The following is a 23339-nucleotide window of genomic DNA, read 5'->3' as shown; positions in this document are numbered from 1 at the left end:
TGTTCAAGGTCTGTGAAGCTTGTAGCTCTGCCTGAAACGTCAACATCCGCAGCACTAAAGCCTCCGCCCATTACACAGCTGCATGCGCTTTTGTCTGTCAAGGACAGTTTACATCTCACTCGTCTTGCCTGTATTCAAGTCAGTGTACAGGCAGATGACAAAATATGCACAATATGGGCAGAATACGTCCGGGTAGTGCAACCCGTCAGGCTAAAATTGGGACGGATCCAATAGATGCTAGTTTGCTTCCTAGTACGACCTTGCTGCCCTTGAACAAGACACCCCGTCGTCTTTCCAGCTTTTCTGTATTAAGGGTTGTCGTTTTGGTTGAGTCTTATCCAAATGTTCCTGCTAAGGGTGTTCTTTTCAGCTCCCTCTATTTGTTCAAGGATAACATCCATCTAAATGTTGTCATATACAGTGGTCCCAAATCATCTTCCCCCATTGAAATTCATGGAAATGCTATTAATCTGCTCCACCTCCACAAAAAAAGTGATTTTGATACAGAAAAATATCACTCTATAATATTGTACTTTATAATAACATACTTCAATTGAATGTAAAGAATTAAAATGTTTGTGCATCACCATTTAATCATTTAGTGCTATGATCAAATGTCAATGTGCTGCTCCTTCTGGTGTGCCCACCTTGACCACTAGTAGGCAGTATAATACTGTACAGACACAAAGAAAGATGAATAGACTTATTATTCTTTTACTACTATAAATGACTAAGTAAGATGCTAGTTAGTCATTTTTCGAAGAGGACAAATAATACCAGTATATGCCTGTGAGTAGTGTTATATTATCTGCCTAAATGTGTTGCTCCACCATTTGGTTCAAATACCTCTTCTAAAAAAAGCAACTATCGATGTGAACATGTAAATGGCATTTGGCGTTGTTTGCTAGCGCCAAGATGACTTTTTCATAAGGCAAATAAAGCTACGTTGCTTGAAGTACACAATGTGTTATTATTTTTGTTTTGTTTAGTGCGACAGTAAACGTAACCATCTTGAAACCTCTTTTTGATGTCCGGTAATCTTTGCCAAATTACAAAACTGCTCAGAGAAGCAACACGTAGACCTGCCTTGTCCATTTCTGCAGAGCCTTGCATGTGTGTGCATTGGTTCTGTGTGTGTAATGCATTTAACACAGAAAATTGCCAGAAAAAAAAATCAGGTAAAAGCCTAAAATTAAATATTTTGGGGGAATATTAAAACAATGGAGAGGACGTCTCAATCTGCATGCAGGCACAGACTACGCAGAAAGGTGAAAGGAATCCACCAAAAAAAAAAAAAAAAGAAAAACACAAGAAAAAGCTTTAAAAATGATTCTATTCCCTCATTACTGTCTTTGCAAGCTAAACCTAAATGAATCAGAACAGTAATCCACAGAGGAACTGGTGATCGTTAGTAAATGTCTAATTCAGCCACTTGATGTCACTGTGGCCTCACATCGTCCTCTAGCAAGCTGAGAGGTCCTGAGAGTTTGCTTATGTGCACGGATGGACACTCACAAGTACATGTCTGTGCTGCAACGGTTGAATGGTGTGTGCATAGCTATGTGTGCAGGTCCAGTACTCTCATCTCTGTCTACAATATTCTCAAGACAACACAGCCCGGCGGCTCACAATTACTGCGTAAAATGCACCTCTGCTGGAGCAGGACTGCATACATTATTCGGCATCTGAACCTCAGGTCCTGCCAATAGGGAGGGCGACATCCCTGCCAATAAAAAATACATGAAGGTTACAGTTAGTGTTGAAAAAGCAGACAAGAGGAATATTCACAAATCCCACACAATCTTCATACAAAGGGAGCTGTGCATGATAGTGCTTTAGAGATATTTTATCAAGATTATTTCAGCAGCAATATGAGGTGGTGTTGTAGATGATAGATCACTGACGGAGAACGCCATTGGAAGCTCCCTCGTGTGTCCCTATCTTTCATTTTCCCCTTTTACAGTCACACTTCTAAAAGCAAAGTGACGGTATGAATTAACCTGTCTGCTGCTATCAAGCTTGTGTTTGCGCCGACGGGCGGAGGAAAAGTCATCAGGCTCTTTTGAGGGTAGCCTTTGCACAAAAATCAATAGTATATAAGAGGGCATGATGAATCTGAAATTTGTGCTCAGAGTGGATATTGATCAGCTTCAGTAAAAAAAAAAAAAAATGATGTGTGCGCGCACACTCACACCTCATCTGACATGCTATTATAGCTTCCCACCCAAATGATGTCACCCATTTCTCATGCACATTCCTACAGCATCTCTGAACATTTTGGATCAAATTTGAGCAACACCATAGCTTGATGCTTAATGGCGAGCAAGGCTGGGTGTGGTGTTCTTGTAGGACAACATGAGCTTCTGGTTTGCCTCAAGCAGGAGACATGGATCCGCCTCTGCCAGTCCGTTAGAGATGTTGGCTACTTTAATACCAGCAAAGTCAATGCATTACTGCTGCTATCACATTGCTTGGCACTAACAGACATAAAAGCCTGATTGCAGATGAGAATCAGCAGCCCAATATTAATGCGCAATAGTATGACGGCTAATATGTAACCAAACACCCATCAGTTTGTATCATGTGTGATTCAAGCTGCCGAGGTCCAGTCTCCCCTTGGTCCATCAGACACATGCTGGAAGCTATTCTCCAGACTCCAATGTAATATCATTAGGAGCGGATACACTGACATATAGCTGTTGCCTGTGATTGTATTTTAGACTCAGAGGTTCATCTAAGCAAAGCCCAATGCTACAGTGATTTCCGGGCATAACCAGTTAGCTGGAAAATATTTTTGCATTTGAGCTGTTTTGGTTTGGTTAATTCGTTCAAAATATCTTCGCGTTAATCAAGTATTCAGGGACTGTGAAATACAATGCACACATTGACAAAATGAAAATATTAACGTTGGTGTTTATGCAGCGGAACTACTTAAAGCTGCAGCATGTAACTCTCTTTTGTTTAGAAAAAAAAAGTCATCTTTCTGTATTTGTCAGTATAGTGGAACCTTAGGTTACGAATGACGATGGGTAGTTATGTTCAAAACAACTCCAAAAACTGGGCTGTTTGGTACAAAACGCAAGAAAGTGGGTCAAAATGACCTAAATAGTGTATCGGTCAATTTTTGACCCCAAATTGGGTTATTTTCAACCCAATTGTTTCAAGAGTGAACAATTTACATTAGAAACAGCCTCGGTAAGGGGCTTATTTCTAGTTTTCAAGAATATGTTCTAAGCAGGCCTACTAGTTGAAACAAGGCAGAAGAGTTTTCTAGAAATTATAAAACACACGTTGGAAATAATGAAATCAGACAGCCAGATGTTGCTGCAACTGCTGCATCCAGAGATATTGGCTCGTCTGTGCAATGGACTGTATAATTCAATTTACTCCATAAATATCCTGAGTATGTTTTGTAGAAGAGAAAAAGAAAAAAAAAAGTCACAGATGAAATACAAGACACAAAGTTATGCATAGTCACACTATCCTGCTTTAATATTTGCTCTCTTCGTTTGGGCCACCTGCACCCTGACACATGAAGTCAAATACCGATGTTGATCTCCATCAGATCCAGAATAGATGTACCTTTTTCAATAAGTAGTTTTGGCTAGGCTGTGCACATTTCAAGGCTATGAGGAGCAATGTATGAGTGCTACCAAAGCATCCAGCAACTGGTTGCGGTGAAAGCCCCCCACCACCCCAACTTCGCCGGCGCTGTCCGTGGTGCTGAGGAGAACAAAAGCATCAAAGCAGCACTGCCCTACTCCATCCTCTCGTACGGGGAGGGGCCGCACTGTGAAGGGGGAGGCGCCATGTGTACTTGATTCAATTAAGCGAGCTGTAAGGCCTCCCTTGGGAGCAGCCTGCAAAGGCGGCCGCTGAAGGACCGTCTAACAAAGACATTCAACCCGCCCCTTGCACCTTCTGAATTCGCCTCATTAGTCCGTCGAGTAAGCGTTAAAACAACACAAACGTTGTCATCTACATCCAACAATATCATGGGTAGAATTTGTTCTTAGAAATGGGTTAAGGCTAACCCTGCCTGGTGACATTAAAGACAACACTACTTGTGGATTTTCACAGCAGACACCTTCAGTACCAATACAGTTTGTGAACACTGTACAGTCAGCCAGTTACACATTCATGCAGACAAAACACTAGGCATATATATATATATATATATATTATTTTTTTTTTCCCACCCCACAACAAACATATAGTCAGTTTAATCTCTCTTTGCTAGTGTCAATCAGAGCAGTAGAAAACCCAAATGAGAAAATAACCGACAGCAATATCTGTCAGAGTAAGTCGTGAGCAGTAATAGAAAAAATATCTTCTGGAAAACATCACTCATGTCCACTATCTCGCTTGCTTTACTCTATCTTTCAAAGTTCCCTTTGGATCACAAGAGAATAAGCACAGCATTTAGCCTATGCTAATGTCAGCCCAAGAAATACCTTGGCAACATTTCTTGTCTGTGTGTGTGTGTGTGTGTAATACAGCGCGTGTGTGCGTGTGTGCTTGGGTGTCTGCATTTGGATGTTGTCATAATTGCTTTTGAGCAAGTGTGTTTTTTGCTCTTGTAGAACTGAACTAAAATGATGAATAAATGCAGATGTCATAATTGCTTTTGAGCAAGTGTGGTATTTTCTAACAGAACTAAAGTGATTAAAAAAAAATCTGCTTGGGTGGTTGCAACACTAGCCCTGTCAACATCAGTTTCTTCAGTGTTTCAATTTTAAGCTTATTGCCAAATAGCTGAAATGCACATAATAAAAACTATGATTGTTACTTTTCAAGGAATACACATATTGTTTTAAACAGGTTCACAACGCAATGGTGTTTATTAAAAAAAAAAAAAAATCAAACATTTTATGACAGTCACTACTGATGTTTTATTTTGATCAAAGATAAGAAAATGTGAGCTAGTGCACTTACAGTATCTTGTTCACTCACACTCAACTGTTCCGGCGCCTCACACCTGCTGTGCCATGAGACCGCCTGGTTGGTTTTAGCCATCATTGTCATCATAGGAGATAATTGCACAGCCTCCATCCATTCACACACCTGGCCCAGTCAAGTCTGCCCCGCTGGAGCCATGTAGCTCCAGTGCACCAATAGCACTTGTCTAAATGATGGCACGGCACTTTACTACACGCCCGACAGTCCTCATTTATTCCTCCACCCAACTGGAAAGAAAAAACACAAATTAATCTGGCACTTTAGGCGCCCACCCCAACCCTGTGAATAATGTATTAGTACTCCCTCAAACCATGACAGCCCCATCCCCTTCCCCCAAATCACCACAATTACTCAACCTGCTTTGTTTGGCTCTCAGGCTCACACATTGCTACCAAGTAATCATACTGTACATTTACAGGAACTGGACACTTCATTAGGTACACTTGCAAAATCTAATCAATCATCAATCAATCACATTTTATTTATATAGCACTTTTCATACATAAAAATGCAACTCAAAGTGCTTTAAAACATTCAAAGCAAAACATAGAATTATCTTCAATCAAAAGAAAAGATAAATTATTTAAAAGTTGTTGAAAGCCAAACTAAAAAGGTGTGTCTTGAGCTTCCTCTTAAAAATATCAACAGTCTCTGCAGACCTGACATCCTCTGGCAGGCTATTCCAAAGGTGAGGACCAAAATGGCTGAATGCAGCCTCGCCATGCATTTTGGTCCTCACCCTTGGAATAAATAAAAGGCCGGCGCCAGAGGACCTCAGGATCCGCGAGGGCTGGTATGATAAAAGCAAATCAGATAAATAAGATGGCCCAAGACCATTAACACATTTATAAACTAATAAAAGTACTTTAAAATCGATCCTGAAACACACAGGGAGCCAATGCAGCAATTTCAAAACTGGCGTAATGTGCTCCCGCCCTCTGGTTCTCGTCAGCACCCGAGCGGCTGAATTCTGCAGTAGTTGCAGTGGTGAAATGCTCTTTTTCGGGAGGCCAGAGAGCAGGGCATTACAGTAATCTAAACGACAGGAAATAAAGGCATGCATCAGCACTTCCGTGTTAGCCTGAGAGAGAAACGGGCGGACTCTGGCGATATTCTTAAGGTGATAAAAACCAATCTTGGTTACATTTTTAATATGAGGAATAAAACTGAGCTCAGAGTCAAAAATGACGCCAAGGTTCTTCACACAGTGTGAGGGATTAAAAATGTGTAGTTTTGGTAAAAGCTTCTCTCTCTGACCTTCGGGACCGATAACTAAGACCTCAGTCTTGTCCTCATTGAGCTGTAGGAAATTATCTGCCATCCATGACTTGATATCTAAAATGCAATTTAAAAGGGTATCAATGGGTCCTGTGTCATCAGGAGACACGGCAATATACAGCTGCGTGTCATCAGCATAGCTGTGAAAGCTGATGCCGTGTCCCCTGATGACATCCCCGAGGGGAAGCATATAAAGATTAAAAAGTAAGGGGCCTAAAATCGAACCTTGAGGAACCCCACATTTAATTTCATGAGTTTTAGAGGAACAAGTATCCATACTTACAAAGAAATATCGGTCTGTGAGATAGGAATAAAACCAGTCAAAAACAGTACCAGAGATGCCCACTAGATTTTTAAGTCTATTTAATAAAATTTGGTGATCTACTGTATCAAAAGCAGCGCTTAGATCCAGTAGCACCAAGACTGTGAGTTTTCTCACGTCTGCAGTGCACCTAATATCATTTAAGATCCTTAAAAGAGCAGTCTCCGTACTGTGGTTCATCCTAAAACCAGATTGATATTTCTCCAAAATATTATTTGTATTTAAAAAATGATTCAACTGGATGAAAACCAGTTTTTCTAAAATCTTACTTAAAAACGGTAAGTTGGATACGGGTCTGTAGTTATTAAAAACGCTCGGGTCAGAACCGCTCTTCTTCAGAAGGGGCTTCACCACCGCCGTTTTAAAGGCAGCTGGGAAGACGCCTGTCTGAAGAGAGCAATTGACTATATTTAAAATTTGTTCTTCAAAAAATCCATAAAATGTCTTAAAAAGAAATGTGGGAATTGGATCCAAAAGGCAGGTTGTTGGGTTTACCTGGGAGAAAACTCGAACAAGTGTCCTTGCATCAACCAGGGCAAAACTTTCCAGTGTTTCCTCATGTAAATATGATTGTCCGGGTTTATTAAAACTTGTGTTTTGACGGGCTAAAAGACTGGATCTTATGTCATCGATTTTACTTCTGAAGTGGTCTGCAAAGTCCTCACAGAGAGCATCTGTTGGTCTCTGTGGGGACTTATTAAAATCAGAACTAGTTAAAAGTTCAAATAATGAAGGCATGGGCTGGAGGGGCCCACAATTTATTATCAGTGCTACTCGGGGCCACATAGGACCACACACACTTCCTAACCACATTTATGACAAAAATGCATACGTTCAAAATAGATACATACATGCACAATACGTTTTCATTTTTGATAACACATTTTCAATGCATGTATAAAAGATCAACCATCCCAACCCAACAACAAAGGGTTTGAGGCAAAAAACAAAATAATTACAAACTGTATTTTTTTTTTCCACTGCAAAGGGCTTTCTTGCATACAAATGACAGTTTCCAGGATGCCACAAAACTGCTGAATAAGAAGCATTAGGTGCACAAACTCATTTTGATTCTTGGGACGAAAATTACAACGCACTCAAAATTTTATTATTATTGAGGTATTATGTTTGTCCTGCATATCATTCCAAATCCACAAAAAAACATCAGTCCTAGGGACAAAACGATGGACGAAAACCCACTTCCGTCCTTGCTTAGTCCGTCCGTCCTTGTTAAAAGAGGAGCAGCACTGAATAAGTCTGCTTTATAGATTATTTTTCAATTCCACATGTTTACTGACCACACCGCCTGCTGCCCAAAGATAGCTGGGATAGGCTCCAGCATGCCCGCGACCCTCGTGAGGGTAAGCGGATCGGATAAAAGATGGCTGGATGTTTACTGATCTCTCAATAGAAATCCAAATGTGCCATAAAATATAAAATACCTCCCAATTTCTTTTTATTTAATTAAGAAGTCTTGTCCTTCATATACGTTGAAGGTCAGTATTTGTTGATAGCCAATGCCAAGTTATGATGCGTTTGGGTCTAAAATCCAGTCCTTCTGTTTGTGGTCAGGGCATGAGAACAGCAGCTCTGTGACAATTAGCACTTGTGCACCCAAAGCCCGGTAACACCTCTCCCTCCCCAAAGGAGAGTACAGACTTCAGGCCTCACACTCTCTTGTGTGCCATTATATTTATGTAAATTAGACACAAATCAGGCGGAAATCTGGGAGCATCCTTTCCTGTTAGTGCTAATTAGCAATGAGTGCTATATGGTATACATTATGTATGAAGTCTGTCCCCATGCAGCTCTGAATTCTGACCTTGAACACAAGGCCCAGTCTAGCGGGTCCAATAAAATCACCCGGCCATTTCATCACAACCCATAAAGGAAGCACAAAGTAGATAAACGGAGCAGGTAGATATGTGGCAAACTACATCGGGATTGCCTTTAAGAATGAGGAAAACGTATATATTTTCTATGATCCTATAAAAGAGGACAGTGTGAGGACATTAATGTGAAGAAAAAGCGATTCAACTTCAAATTTAGTGGTATTGTTTCTAGTGAGTAGGAATGAAGAACGGAGGCCAGTAGACTCTTTTCAAGGGAATTTGGTAAGATTTTGCACCAAAACCAATTGTGGTTGATAAAAAAAAAAGTATGTATTTTGAGGGGTTAACAGACTACCTCTTAGAATTAACTGATACAATCATGTTAGACTTCTAATAAAATGTATGGATATCAAGTGTTCAGAACCTACATGAAATAGTTCCAACATATAAATGAGCACCCTGTCTGCCTTAGAAGCTGAAAGTTGTGGTTCCACCTAGGCAGCATCTCTGGGGGAAACATCACGAATGCAAAACAAGGGAGGATACAACAACCCTCAACAAATACTCTCAATGGCTTCAGCAAATTATGTGGGAGGTAAAAACTTAAAGGGGAAGTCAACTTAAACGTTTTTTTCAAGAATATGTTCTATGCAGGCCCACTAGTTGAAACAAGGTATTCTGATAAATGCTCAGTGCTCAGGTAATGACCAATCACGGCTCAGCTTCTGAAAACAGGTGAGCTGTGATTGGTCGTGACCCGAGCCCTGAGCAACTGTAATGTCATTTTCAGTCGACTGAAGTGACAAAATGGCCGCCCCCAGAGATGGCTAAAAACGGGAGGATTCATTCTTATTCCGCAAACGCAATATTTATCAGAATGCCTTGTTTCAACTAGTAGGCCTGCATTGAACATCTTGAAAAAAATATGTTTGGGTTACTTCGTCTTTAAGGATGTATCTTTAGTTCATGACTGAATCCACGCAGCTCAGTCTTGCTTTTAGGTTAGTGGAGTCTAGCTGATAGTGAGATTTATGTGAAGATCAACAGTTGGCACACGGAGTGTGATCCCAGCAGGTTGTGCTGTTGTGGCCTGGCTGAGGTGAGTGTGTGCCCAGCACCTGGCTGCTTTCCTGGGGGGCTAGCAGATGGTACACACGCAAGGGTGTGCATCCACAAATACGTCTTCACTTCCTCGGAGGGGTGCAAAGAAGGGCTGGGGGCATCGCTGAAGAGAGGAGGTGGTGCCAAAGAGGGGCAAGAGGGCTACAATGTACCCCAAGTTGTCAGATGTTCAGCATTATAGTCCACACACTGATCTGCATTCAAAGAGAAAATAATATGCATACAGTACAACAGGGACCATATGATGCAGACATCATCAGTATTTCCACCACACACATCTTGCCAAGAATCCAAACCACCCGATGCGCGCTTATCCACGCGGACCTTTCGGCTTAAAATGTCATTGCCGCAGCGCGCACAAAGGTCACCGGTGACAACGGCTTCAGAGTTCCTTATTGATTCCCAATCCAGCACTACCATGCCTAGCAATTACAGATGGCACTAAAATGCTAATTATTCAGTGTGACTGGACTTGTAATATGCTGCCAGTGAATGTATAATTCAATCTAAGGTCAAAGACTCCTGTGTGAGTTGTGGCAAGAACAAGACGGCATCACGCAAACCTTCAGCAAATGCCACTCCACCTCATCAGACTTCAGTTTAGCCAGAATCAAATGATTAATTCTTGAACATAGGTTTTGCATTTTGGAACTTTACCAGCAAGAGATGGTGAGGTGACAGCTGGCTAAATGATCCGTTGTCACTTGTTATCAAATGTAGTGTTTTATCGTCTAAATTTATTGTCGATGTTAAAAACTGAGATGCGTGCGGCAACACATTTTACGACAACCTTTAGAATTTGTCATGACAAATAGACACTGTTTAATACATTTCAGTTGTAAACTGTTTTCAATTTCCATGATTGGCTAGCTATAGAAATACATTTTTGGGAATTCACACAAATCAAAGGTTTACCAGCGTCCCAGAACCGAGTTTGCTCACCTTTTACCCAAATGTAACCTATTAACTATTCCTCCGACACTAATTCCAAAATAAGAGCCTGACAATTTATGAAGTAAAAACAAATGTGCAATAACTCAGCATAAAATAAAACCCACGTTTCCATTGAAGGTATTTTTTTTGCGCATGTTTTGGCTTTTTTGTTAAATGACAACAAAGGCTGCGGCACCCATTCATATGCTTGTGATCCTGCAGTGAAATTATGCACCAAGATTCAATTTCTCATAATTGACTTGCAGCATATTACAGATTGCTGCTGTCTTCAAATGTAACTAAGCAGACTCCACCAAAACAGATCCATGAGTGGGTATAGAGCAGGTTATTATGTTATTGTTGACTGTGTGAGCACAGATGGAGGCAAAGCAGGATGTACAGACCTGTGTTTTTGCCCAAGTGCACATGCATGCGCACGCATATATATGACTAATACGCTGGTACGCGTGGATGAATCGATGCATACGTAAACACCACATACATACAAACTGACACGTAGACATATTGGTCTTTTAAGAAGGTGTCACTTTTGTCTCACGGAGATCAGGAGTCACAACCTGCCTTACTCTGTAATCCAAACCTTTTCCTTCCTTTTCCTTCCTGTTTTTCAACGGCGATGCAAAAACAGCCAGACACGTCGATCAAAGGCTGACTGCGGTTCACAGAGACATGCGAGGCCATGCACGATAATTAGTGCACCCGGCCGATCGATACACCTTGCAAGGGAGCATGCAGAAAAAAGCAATCTAAGGAAGGCTTGGAAGAAAACAGCAAAGCATAGCAAAATCTAAAGAGGCGGGAAGGAGAGATCACTGAGAGGGATTCAATTCATTACAATACAAAGACACACGATATCATTTAATCCACGTCAAGAATCTTTTGCTTTTTCAATGCACATCACCAATATTTATCATGAATACCATGCAATGAAGAGTGAGAGATGCAACCTATTGATTCCTCCAAAAAGCGACTGAGAGCTCCTGTGTGAGTGGACAGACAAGCGGTAAAGACTTGGAGACAAACGGCAAGCCGTAAAAGGCAAGAAGATGGATAGATGAAAGTAGGGGATCGATCTTGGGAGGAAGAGTGGAGCCCCTCCCCCCCCCCCCCCCCAAGGGCCAGCGAGGCCTTTTTAGCACCGTGTGAGGAGGGAGTGATGATGGGTTTCCGAAGACTTGTGATACACCGGCCATGGTGCAAGATGAGCCGTGTGTGTATTTGTGTGTGTGACTGTGACTGAGGCGTGGTGTGGCGTGACAGACGGTGAGTACTAGCAATAAACAGAGCTCGATGAGAGAGGAGAGGAAGACATACTGGCTCTCCATAGCTCAGCGCCCTGCCATGATTCTGGGAGGACAGCCATGCCCGGCCCACGCTCGGTCCGTTTACAGCCAACAGGACAACAGACATTTTTTATTTGACTTGGATTAAGCTATATATACACACACATCACTGCATCCTGATTGCAGAAGCTTTATTGACTGATACCTCACCTAAAATGATGCACGTGAGCACTGTGATGATGATTGATGGTCTCTCACAGTGAAATCATACCAAAGTACACATTACAAACGACTTGATTCAGTGAAAATTAATATTTTTTAACTATGCTGTAAGACTGGTGCATTTTCCACTGAGAAAAATATCCCTTCTGGAAAGGAAAAATGACGAAAATCATGTTTGATCTTTGGCCTATTCCCTAATAATCAGCTGTCAAATATATTCAGTGTTTAATACAGATCCATGTCACCGATATAAAATGGGTGCCTGAAACACGATTTCATGGAAATGGATAAATAAATAGCTTCCCAAGGTCGAGAAGAACCTAATGTCACTCACCCAGACGCGTGTTGGCTGCCATCTGCGCAACAGATTAGGGTTGTGATACATGTCTGAAAATCCATTGAAAGGAATTCCAAGAATCCTTGTTAGGTTAGGTTATCATTAGCAGGCATGTGGGATAGAGCAGACATATTCATTAAGTAAAGCTGTCTTATGTATATGCTCACAAAAAGCATTCAATTTACAATGCACTTATCATTTCGTGCAGGGTGGCCAACCACTGAAAGGCAAAGAGACACTAAAACGTTGTTTGGTTCGAAAATATCGTATACATTATAAAAAAATTTTAAAAAGTCGAATGTAATCCGTTCAAACGAGCAGTCCACACACACCGTATTGCTCACTTTGTGTAAAACAGAAATATTGTTATCACAATCCTATCAATATTACATTTTCATCAGACAAACCTATTGTAACAATATCAAAAACACGTGGTTTGGGTATATCACGGTATTGATGTCACAGTATGATATTTCTCAGGGCTGGGCATCGCCTACATCCAAGTGAGTATGCAATTCTTTAGAATTACAAGAAAAATTGCGCTTGTATTTTGATTTTTCGAGGTATCGGCACAGTATCAGAATACTGCACAGCCAGGTGGTGGAATCGGTATCGGGGGGCCAAAAAGTGGTATCGGAACAACATTACTAAAACATAACATTCTGGGTGTGCTAGATTACACATTTCTCTGTTGTTATCATTCAAAAATGGAAAATGGAATTGGATTGTTTTTGTTGTAACTTCTGACCGTAATGGCATTATCAAGGAAGGACATCATGATTTAATCATAAGACTTTATCCAGATATCTAACCAAACCGGCAATGGTGACTCACAATTGCATATTCAGATCCCCGAGTGGTGTTTTTAGCCCGTAATGTACAGAACAGATGTCCATTGTCTGTCATAATTGATGTCAGAGGCCTCAGGGGCAGGGTCCTCACTCCATTGAAAGACGTGCCTGCTTTTCTGTGCATTTGAAAAAAAAAAAAAAAAAAAAAAACACCCATCCAGCAGCTGCACAACTCAGCCCAAGCATATTGATTATGCTGCTCATGGAAGCAGAATAGAATCGAGGGGCGTATTTTTCTGTCTGACTCATCAGAGAGCAAGTTGGGGGCTGGAAGGGTTGAAAAGAAAAAAAAAAAAAACATTATTCCTGCATTGGACTACGGAAGCTTGAATAGCAAGCTGATTTATTGAGTATGGGCGGGAAGGCAGAGATTGAGTCTGAACAAACATCTCTACTGAGCAGGTTAAGTTATGCAGTATCACATGCTGTCTGATGGCTCCTGGTGGGTAGACCATTACTGAAATGTTTTGTGTGAGTGTGTGTGTGTGTATGTGTGTGTATATATATATATATATATATATATATATATATATATATATATATATATATATATAAAAAACATTAAGATTGTCGACCCATTTTGGGCCCTGTTGTCAGGACAAAATCACTCTTAACGCGTATTAAACCACAGGATGATTTTATAGGATAATCTTATAAAACAGAGTTATCTGGCATTTGCCCTCTTTTGTCGTGAAGGGGCAAAATTGAGACAAAAATACACTGCCCACTCAATACACTACATATATATATATATACATATATATATATATATATATATATATATACATATATATACATATATATATACATATATATATATATATATATATATATATATATATATGTATATATATATACATATATATATATATATATATATATATATATATATATATATGTATATATATATATATATATATATATATATATATATATATATATATATATATATATACTACTAACTATATACTGATCCTAATATAATCTCACTAATGTTTGATGGGAGAATATTCAATTCAATTTGAAAACTATATTTGGCCCACTGGGACAATTGAAGTTGTGCCGAGTGAGTCCTGCTAGTGTGGGTGAAATAAAGCTGCCTTCCTAGTTCACAGTAAGAGACCTCAGCTGGAAATAGGGTTGTGAGCCAGCACAATAAAAACGAAGGAAATGGCTTCAATTTGGCACTTGGCTCCAGTAAGTTTACTGCTACAGTGGGGCAGTAGTCCATTAAGATATCATTTATGGAATGAAACGTCTTCTGCTTCATTCACTGCCTAATGGACGAGGCAAGTGTTGATCACGTTGAAGGCTAGTGATGCTGATGTATGTCTTTTGAGATTTAAAATGAAAAAAAAAAGATTAATACAAGCAGGGACTTGACATACAGTGATTATACCTCGTAGGTCTCAAGAGGGTCCTTCATTAATGACAATGTACAAATCAATGTTTACAACCATCATAAAAAACTGCAAACTAGAAAGTCACCCCTCGCAAAAACACAATGCATCCATGAACTGTGTTCTTCACACACAGGATAGAAGCAGCCTGGAGCTGATTTAACATCAAGTTCCAAACTCGACTGGTAGATTCTGAAATATAATTAGAACATTTTTGATCATTTTTTTGTGCTTTGTCCTGCTCATCTATTTCAACCGTCCAGCTATGTTGGGGGTCAGATAGACCTGTTTGGAAAATCTAGAAGGAAAAAAAAACTGTCTGCTGGCCTTCATTTTTCATTTGAAAAAAACTGCATTTTTTTGTGATATTTTTTGATGATTGAACATTAGAGCGGATTATACGGACCTATGAACATTGGTTGTTTAAAAAAACAACATAATAGGAGGGTTTTAAAATCTGTATCATTTCTCATATTCAGCCTGCAAATCATCATGTTAATAGACATATAGTCTATCATAGCTACATTAAATTATTAAATACAAATATGAATATTTGACACATTTGGACTACCGGTATTTGGTACAATGCAGATGAACCTGCGCATACTATCTGACCATTGTGCTGTGTAATAGAAATAATCTTATTTGTCATCATTTTTACAGTCATCATCAAAAAGCACATGATACTCTATATAGGTAATTTTTTTCTGAAGAAACAAGAATGTAAGAATGAATGAAAACAAAGAGAGGGAGAGGATTTTCCAAGTAAAGGCTACAGCAAATGTAATGGGATACACACTGGAAAGGGTAAAGAAAGCATGGATTATTCATGTCTATTCCCAAAGTAGAAAAGGCTTCTTTTTGATGAATGGTGCCCGGGGCACTCCTTCCTACTCAATATCAACAGTCCCAGGCAGCCCAGCCTCACGCTGCTGCACACAGACAGTCAGACACCATGATGAGCCTCCCCCGCCATCACAGACAGGGCCGGCGGCTCTCATCTGCTCGCGATAGTCAGCTATCATGATGATGATGATGATGATGTGTGGTCCAAGCCAAGGTGATCCCAAATTTAAAAAGGTCTCCTCAAAATAGAAGTAATAAAGTTTCTACTAGGTAATATGAAAAAAAACCCAACAACTTTAAGACCAGCAATTACAGTGAACCTCAGTTTATCATGGGGGACACCTTCCAGACCAACCCCATTTGCCATTTTAGCACAAAAAAAAAAAAAAAAGGCAAGCATAAACTGTATATATAATACTGTTTGGATGGTTGTGTGTGTGTGTATATGCATGTGCCTTTAAGTGGTGGAGGCCTGGTGGGTGGTTGGTGGGCGTGGTGTGATGTCTGTGGATCAGTGTGTCAATTGTTTGTGCAGCTTGTGCGTGAGTGTGCTCACTGTGTTTTACTGTCCACCTGGCGTTCAATAAACAGCTGAAAAATGCACTCGTGACTGTGGCTCTCCTTTCCCACATGCAAGGGCATTACAGTTACAAACCTGCAATCGAAGTTACTGTAAAGGAAAAACAAATCTCTCTTCTAAATTTAACATACTATAGAGAAGAGTGTTTCTAACTGCTTTCTGTCTTTTACACAACGTATATACGTAATATGTATAATGTGTTTAGAAACAATCTCAGCATGCAATTTAGAGGGTATTTCAGGTAGTTTCTATAATGGACAATAGAAAGATGCTGTATTTCAAGACTAATGTCACAGTGCTGAAGGCATTTCTGAAATAGGTGTACATTGAAGGCATTGTGCTTTCAGCTTTGGCTCGACATGGGCTCTGAACTGAGGATGAACTCAAGCTTCCTCCGGCTTCTTTTAAAATAGGCCTATCTGCAGACAGCATGTGTCTGCCATATTTCTTTTGGCAGACTATTTGAAAGAAGTCAAATCAAGGGAGGACCAGCCCATTGTGAATCAAAGCCCGATAACACATGCTGCAAGTAGCCAGCCACGACGCACAGTGTCGGTCATCCTGTTGTCTGGGCAACTGATGAGAAACTGGCTAATGCAGAGATTTTCACACTTGTCACACATTCCGTGCCATCTTCTGGCACTAAAGAGGCGAATAAAACGCTGTGATGGCCAACTAGCCATTCAAAGTACCTCAGCAACAGTTGTGACGCCGAATCAATTGTCAACGTGTGACTTTGCCGTCCACCAATTATGCCGTTTTGCCGCAAATGGGAGGAGTCATCGAGAAAGGCGGCCTTGTGAACAAAAGGGAGGAGGATTCAGAAAAAAATGCTCTACTTGGGCCATCAGCATTCCCTTCACATTTTTTGCTATCACTCCCACACTCAATGACGGTGCTTATGTAGCCTTGTGTGTAATTATTCTGTCACTTTGCAGGCAGAAACATGGTTGCATGAATGAGCCGACCAATTAGCACCAGCTCTGGGGTTTTTTTTTTTCATCAGATATTAAAAATCACTGACTGAGAATGACCTTTCGCTGACAATTATGTCCCAAAACACAACAGGGAAACATTTCATCATCAAGCGTTCTGAATTAGCAGCACTACAAAAATGCAACAGTTTTGCTACCATAACACTATTTTTGGGAATCCGCTAAGGACTGAACTGACTACATGTGACAAAAACAAGTTTGAAATACTTGACCCAGACAGATTTTTTTTTCAAGTCTACTTCGCCTTTTGAATTGCATGTACAAAGTAGAGCTGAATTTGATCTTAGTTGGTCGTGTTGCACTCTGACTGCTCAGCCTCCCTGTAGGCCTTCAGCTCTGGGAGCTCAATGGAGAGTCTCTCCTCCCGGGAGATAGATTGCTGTGCGTGGGTTGGTGTTTGCAACCGCTCACTCCTAACTCCTCCACCCACAGCAGCAGAGATTTCCTGTCAAAGGATTTCTCCCTGTAAACAGTATTGTGTAATTATGCTACTGATCACAAGCGATAATGAAAACAGACACAGAACCAACAAGTCTGCCACAGCATTAAGAATAGCTCCACAATGGGTCAACAATTTAATACACATCTAAAAATGTGCCTTTTCAAAATTTCAGCAGACATTCATAGTGCCAGAAAGTTATAGAGCGAAATATGCTACCAAATGAAATGTCCATCAATCCATTCATTTTCTGTACCACTTTTTTTCAGTCATTAGCATTTATCAGAAGCTAAGCACAACTGCATTCCACAGGAGTCAAAAATTTTGCAACTGCATTCCACAGGAGTCAAAAATGTTGCAAAGCATTCGAGATTCTCTCGCAAGATCTTATAAACCACACTTGCAATGAAATCAGGAGTGCAGCTCAAAATGCCAAGCTAATCACATGAACTTTTAGAACGCACTAATCAAATATGATCCCTCTCCCTTCAGAGGCCTATAATCCTTCTTAGCGGGGACGCAAGAAACGTGCCACCTGCTTCCAGTCACACTGCTCTGGGCTCAAGTGCCCTTGTGACATCATGCTGCCCTTAATCCGTTGAACAAATTCACAGCTTCATCTGGATGCCACTGCTTGATCTGGAATCGCCACCATGAATAAATAGACCCACCATCAATTTACCAAACCCTTCATCCCTTTTATTTGGCTGTCTGGATTTGGAAACCAATGTAGAACACATCACAAAGTAGTGAGAAGAAAGCGGTTTGCACAAACCAAGCAATATCCATCCGGGTAGGTCAGGCTTCTCAGCCTCAAACATGAAGCATATGCGAAGAGATTCTAAGGCCAGCAATGGGCAGTTCTACAAAGGTTTATTGGAAAATTACCAAGCAGCTAAGTAACTTGAATTCTCATTCAACATTAGAATGTAGTTCAAAGGGGAAGTCAACACAAACATATTTTTTTAAGAATATGTTCTATGCAGGCCCACTAATTGAAACAAGGCATTTTGATAAATATTGTGTTTGCGGAATAAGAGTTAATCCACCGATTTTTAGCCATCTTTGGGGGGCTTTTTTCACTCAGAATTTCTAGGGAAATTTTACAAGGAAAGTTTTTAAGTAGATTTTACTTGAATACACAGTAAATTTGGTAGAGTAGATTTTACTCTAAAATGACTATATTTGGTCCCAGTAAACAGTAAAATTTGAGAGTAAAATATTAGGCATAAAAAATGTACTCTATGAAATTTACTATGTAGTATTAGTTTACAAAAAATATATATAATAATAATAATAATAATAAATACATTTAAAAAAAATCACTCAAGAGTTTCTGAACCTGAAGGTTGTGGGCTTGTTCCTTGAGTAACTTCTTTTCAATAAACTAATACTATGCAATTAAAATGTACTTAAAAGGGAAATCAAGCTAAACACATCAAGAATGTTCCCAGCAGCCTTGTTTCAACTAGTTGGCTTGCATAGAACATATTCTTGAAAAAAATATATTTGGGTTGACTTCCACTTTAAAAACTGTCCTTGTAAAATGTACTTTACAAAAAAACATTACTATTTTTTTTTTTTTTTTTAAGTAAATATCGGTCCAAATTTTGTTTCGGGGTAAAATTCATTCCGAATATTTTACTCTCTTCCAAGTGTAAATTTTACTATGTTTAGAATGGGGCCAAATATAGTCAAATATAGAGTAAAAAGTACTCTTTGAAATTTACTGGGTGGTGCTGGAATGAGTATAAATAAAGATCTAAGATTTTCATTTATGCCCATTTATTTAACAATTAGAAGTTACTCACCAGTTATTCAGTACTTGGGTAGTTTTCTCACTGGAGTAATAATTTGACAGACTTATCATTATTTGAATCATATTATTTCAAAGTAACAGTACTCTTACTTTAATAATTTTTTGGGCTACTCTGCCTACCCCTCATCAAATTAGAAGAGGTCTAACTTTACAGGGAAACTAGATCAGTAGTTCACCTTTGGCAGTCATTTGTAGCAGCACTTTTACGGTCACACAGATTGCTTGAACAAAGATGCAAACGCCAGAATGCATTATCTTTGACACAGACTATGACCCTCGACGATCACAAGTGCCAGGAAAAAAAAAAGTCATTAAATTTGCAGCCTTTTTCAGCGCTGCACCGGCCGCTTACGGGAAGGGGACAGCAATTCATGACAGGAAGCTTTTACCTTAGCACATATTCATGTTTCTCATTCATCTTACAAAAAAATAATCAAGGATCTATGACACACGACCTCGAGATGCTTTTAGCTTGCGCAGTCGTCGAGTACATTTTTATTTAGGAACCTGTGAGGACACACATTCAGCTTCTTCTCAGCACAGTACTAAAAATACTCTTTTGGCTGCAGTTGATAGCAAGCTCATTAACAATAAATTACCTTTCTAATCAAGATTTCAAAATAAAGACAAATATTATCAAGAATAGTGCGCTTTTGGTCATCTGTGTGTAAGAAATAAAGAAATGTCATGTTATATAAATGATATCAATGAACTGTTGTGTTTAATTTGTTAATTTCTTTGTTTGTAAAGACCTGAGCTCACATATAGTATTTAAGATAAACATTAAGTTTATGTAATGTGCAAGGGCTTTCAAAACTATTTTTGTGTTTTGTGTTGTAACAACTATTATTATTATTGTTGTTTCACATTCCAAGAGCCCCCTCCACCATCTCTACCTTTTGTCTCTGAGAGCTGCGGTTTGTTGCTCGAAGCCCAGAAGCGCTGGGCCGGTGCCTGGTTGGCCTGCCCCCTCTCGTCTCCTCAAAGCTGCTGGCAGATGAAATATTTATGACTATATGGCTTGAAAACCTCACATTCCATTTGAAGAGCTGCAGCTACGATGATGCTGCCCCCACTGATGGCAACTGCCTGCGCCATCTCCATTCGACTAGCACTCTCCCTCCCAGCGGGAGGTGCGAATCAAGGTGTGAGGGCGGGATGGCATCCTCAGCTTTTCACTAAATCAAGGACAGATTTTATTTTAATTTTTTTTATGGGGGGGGGGGGTGCCGTATGTATGAATGTGAAAATCCATCATGGCAGCAAAAAATATTATATCCCAACACATACATATGCAACAGTATCCTGTGGAATTTTTTGTGGAAAATTTTGTTTACATCCAAAAAGGTCTTGCAGTGGAATTTGGTGATTAAAAATATATACAGTAATTTCATTATCTTGTGCAAGTGTACTTAAATAAGTGGCTGAATGTCTAACATACCATACTTCTACTATTCGTTTTTTAAAATACATTTTGTTTATAAATTCCAACTTTTCCAAAACAAAAGCTAATACAAAAAAAAAAAAACACTCTGTCCACTAAACAGCAATTACATCTAGAAATAGAAAACACAATAAAAACAAAGAGGGACTCAATTTCATCTGAAATCATTTCAGGTTGGGTCACAATATTAAAAACGGGGCCCAGTTCAATTAGAAGTCATCTAATTTTCCTTGTTAGTTTAGTCGGACTCGTCGATGGACGGCCGTTTAAAATTAGAGGAGGACCGGCCTATTTTTCCCCCCAGGAAGAAAAAGCGAATGACGGACGACGGAAGGGTACCCACACTGCAGACGGATGACGAATAAAGGACGCTCAATTTTAGTAAAATGCACAGCTCTGTTTAAATCCATTTATCAAGAAAGCTAAGGTACAAAATCTCAATTAACATTGCAAAAGTGTTTAGGTGGAGTAGACATGCACCAAAATAACGAACAATTCATAAACATTATAATTTAAAAAGAAATGTTCTAAGTATTCAAAAAACAAAAAGCACGATACTGTGTTAAAAAAATACAAAAAACAAAAACCGGCGGCGTCCAAGCAAAAGTATCTTCGAGGTTGGGTGAATCCCAGAGTTTGGTGTTTCCATTCTTTTTAACATTCGCTGGAGCGCCAAACTGAGTAAATAATAAAACTGCGTGTGGTCTAAAATAAAATTACAAACATTTCCCCAGAATGACCATAAAATAAAATAATAATAATATTAACAACAATAATAATAATAACATTAACAATAATAATAAATATAATAATAATACATGAGGGGAGGGTTAAAAAAAATGGGTGGGATACTTCTACTATTGCAATATTGAATGGCTTTTAAGACATTTTTCTTTTTTTTTTACACAAGTAAGCATAATGCTTATTTGAAGAATCAAAATTGTTGATAGGTGTGAATAGTTATTTGTCTATATTTGTGCCCTGCAAATGGCTGGCAACCAATCAACGGTGCACCCCACTTCTCGCCCAAGGTCGGCTAGGATAGGCCCCAGTAAGACCGTGACCCTAATGAAGATAACCTGTATAGAAAATTGATGGAAGATATAATGTAACCACTAATGACCAGCTATAAATACATGGGTGTCATTTTATGACACCTAACCCTCTGTCACAATTCAAAATAACCTAAGAAGGTGTTTTCGCACATCAGTCTCAATATTCTAAATGTAAAGAGGAAATAAACATATATTTGCACAGTGCTCAGTCATAACACAATGAGATTATCATTCCCTGCTTGTTTGGCTACACAGTAACAAATTACAAGTATTTAAATTTGCATTGGCATTTAAGTAGGAAAGTTCCATTAGTGCACATGAAAAATGATAGATTAAAAAATTGGTGTTCCAAGACCTGAACAAAGCCTGCTCTTACGCATACATGGAGTCACATTGGTTCCTAAGCAACAGGCCATTTCACAACACGCTGCAGCTTTTCAACAGGTTTCAAGAACACTGCACGTCACATCAGATGGCAACCTTGAACAAACAGCTCGCTTTTTTGATGGAAGTCATCTGGATAATTACTGCGACACAATACAGCCGCATTCATCTTCACTGCAAGGTCTTCTTCAGCGCTACGTGAAATCAACATTCCCCTGCACAACCTACTGTCGCCAGGCAAGACTCACGTTGCCGGGTTTCAATGGTTATGATTAAAGACGGTATTCCAAAAAGCTCTGATCCGTTTACCAATAATGGAAGTAATATTAGTTAAAATAGTGTTTCTCAGTAAGCACAATTAGGAATTATTGTTCATGCGTTTCTTGTTTACAGTATATATAAAATATCTTTAAAGAAATACTCCGTGTGCAGGTGTTAGGTGTCATCATTTACCAAACAAATAATAAATGACAAGTAAAAAGTAAGCCAATGTACAGTTTCTTTGTGCAAAAATGACTTCCTGATAAGCAGTTGAAAAGTTCATAAAGGCACACAAATTTGTGGCATGCTCTCAATATTACTGTTTGAACAAACAATTGTGTTCAGCAGTATTTCTCAAGGTATGGAGAAATGTGTCTAAAAAGAGATATTGACAAACATGCAAGCAGGCCAATCAATACTTATGAAACTGATGACCCCGAACAACTCTTTTTCTTCAATAAACATTCGCTACTACACTATGAAGTACTCCACTTTCGCTTAAAGCACGTCATAAGGACAAGAGCGATTTTAAGCTATTAATTAACAAATACCTCCCACTTCTTTTAACTAGTGAGCTAATCCTCGACTACAATATGTAACATGGGTATTGATATATATTCGTTTTTTGTTTTTGTGATTTGACTTGATTTTTTTTAACCTGCACCTCAAATATGTAGCATTATTAATTTTGTTGTACCACCATTACAATACAGGCTTTCTTTACTTTTCTATATAATTACAAACAATGTGTAGTGTGTCTGATTCATGTCGGTGTATTAAGATATAAGATGTCAGGCAGTCAAGTTAAATCCCAGCAAGTATTGAGTTTGATTTGGGGATCTAATGAAAAAAAGAAGTGTGTGTATATATATATATATATATACACAGTATATGCTGCTGGTGTTGCTGCAACACACTTCTGGCTCAATCGCTGGGGAATAGACTAGTAAGTAATT

The 23339-nt window shown here is 39.3% G+C and overlaps 1 protein-coding gene across 1 annotated transcript in view; it reads right to left on the bottom strand.

The window, feature by feature from the left end:
• Positions 1-1503: 1503 nt before the first annotated feature.
• Positions 1504-23339, bottom strand: part of LOC147148739 (uncharacterized) — a 34115-nt gene continuing 12279 nt past the window's right edge. Inside the window, exons 4-5 of the mRNA XM_086028325.1 lie at positions 20136-20229; positions 1504-1723 (exon numbers count right to left, since the gene is read on the bottom strand). Coding sequence (XP_085884451.1) covers positions 1693-1723; positions 20136-20229 — 125 coding nt within the window. The 3' untranslated portion in view covers positions 1504-1692. The remainder of the gene's footprint in view (positions 1724-20135; positions 20230-23339) is intronic.

This window comes from Filicampus tigris, chromosome 4, assembly GCF_054856515.1.
Source record: "Filicampus tigris isolate MCC_2025a chromosome 4, RoL_Ftig_1.0, whole genome shotgun sequence".
Lineage (NCBI taxonomy): Eukaryota > Metazoa > Chordata > Actinopteri > Syngnathiformes > Syngnathidae > Filicampus > Filicampus tigris.
This window is presented reverse-complemented; position numbering and strand designations above follow the sequence as displayed.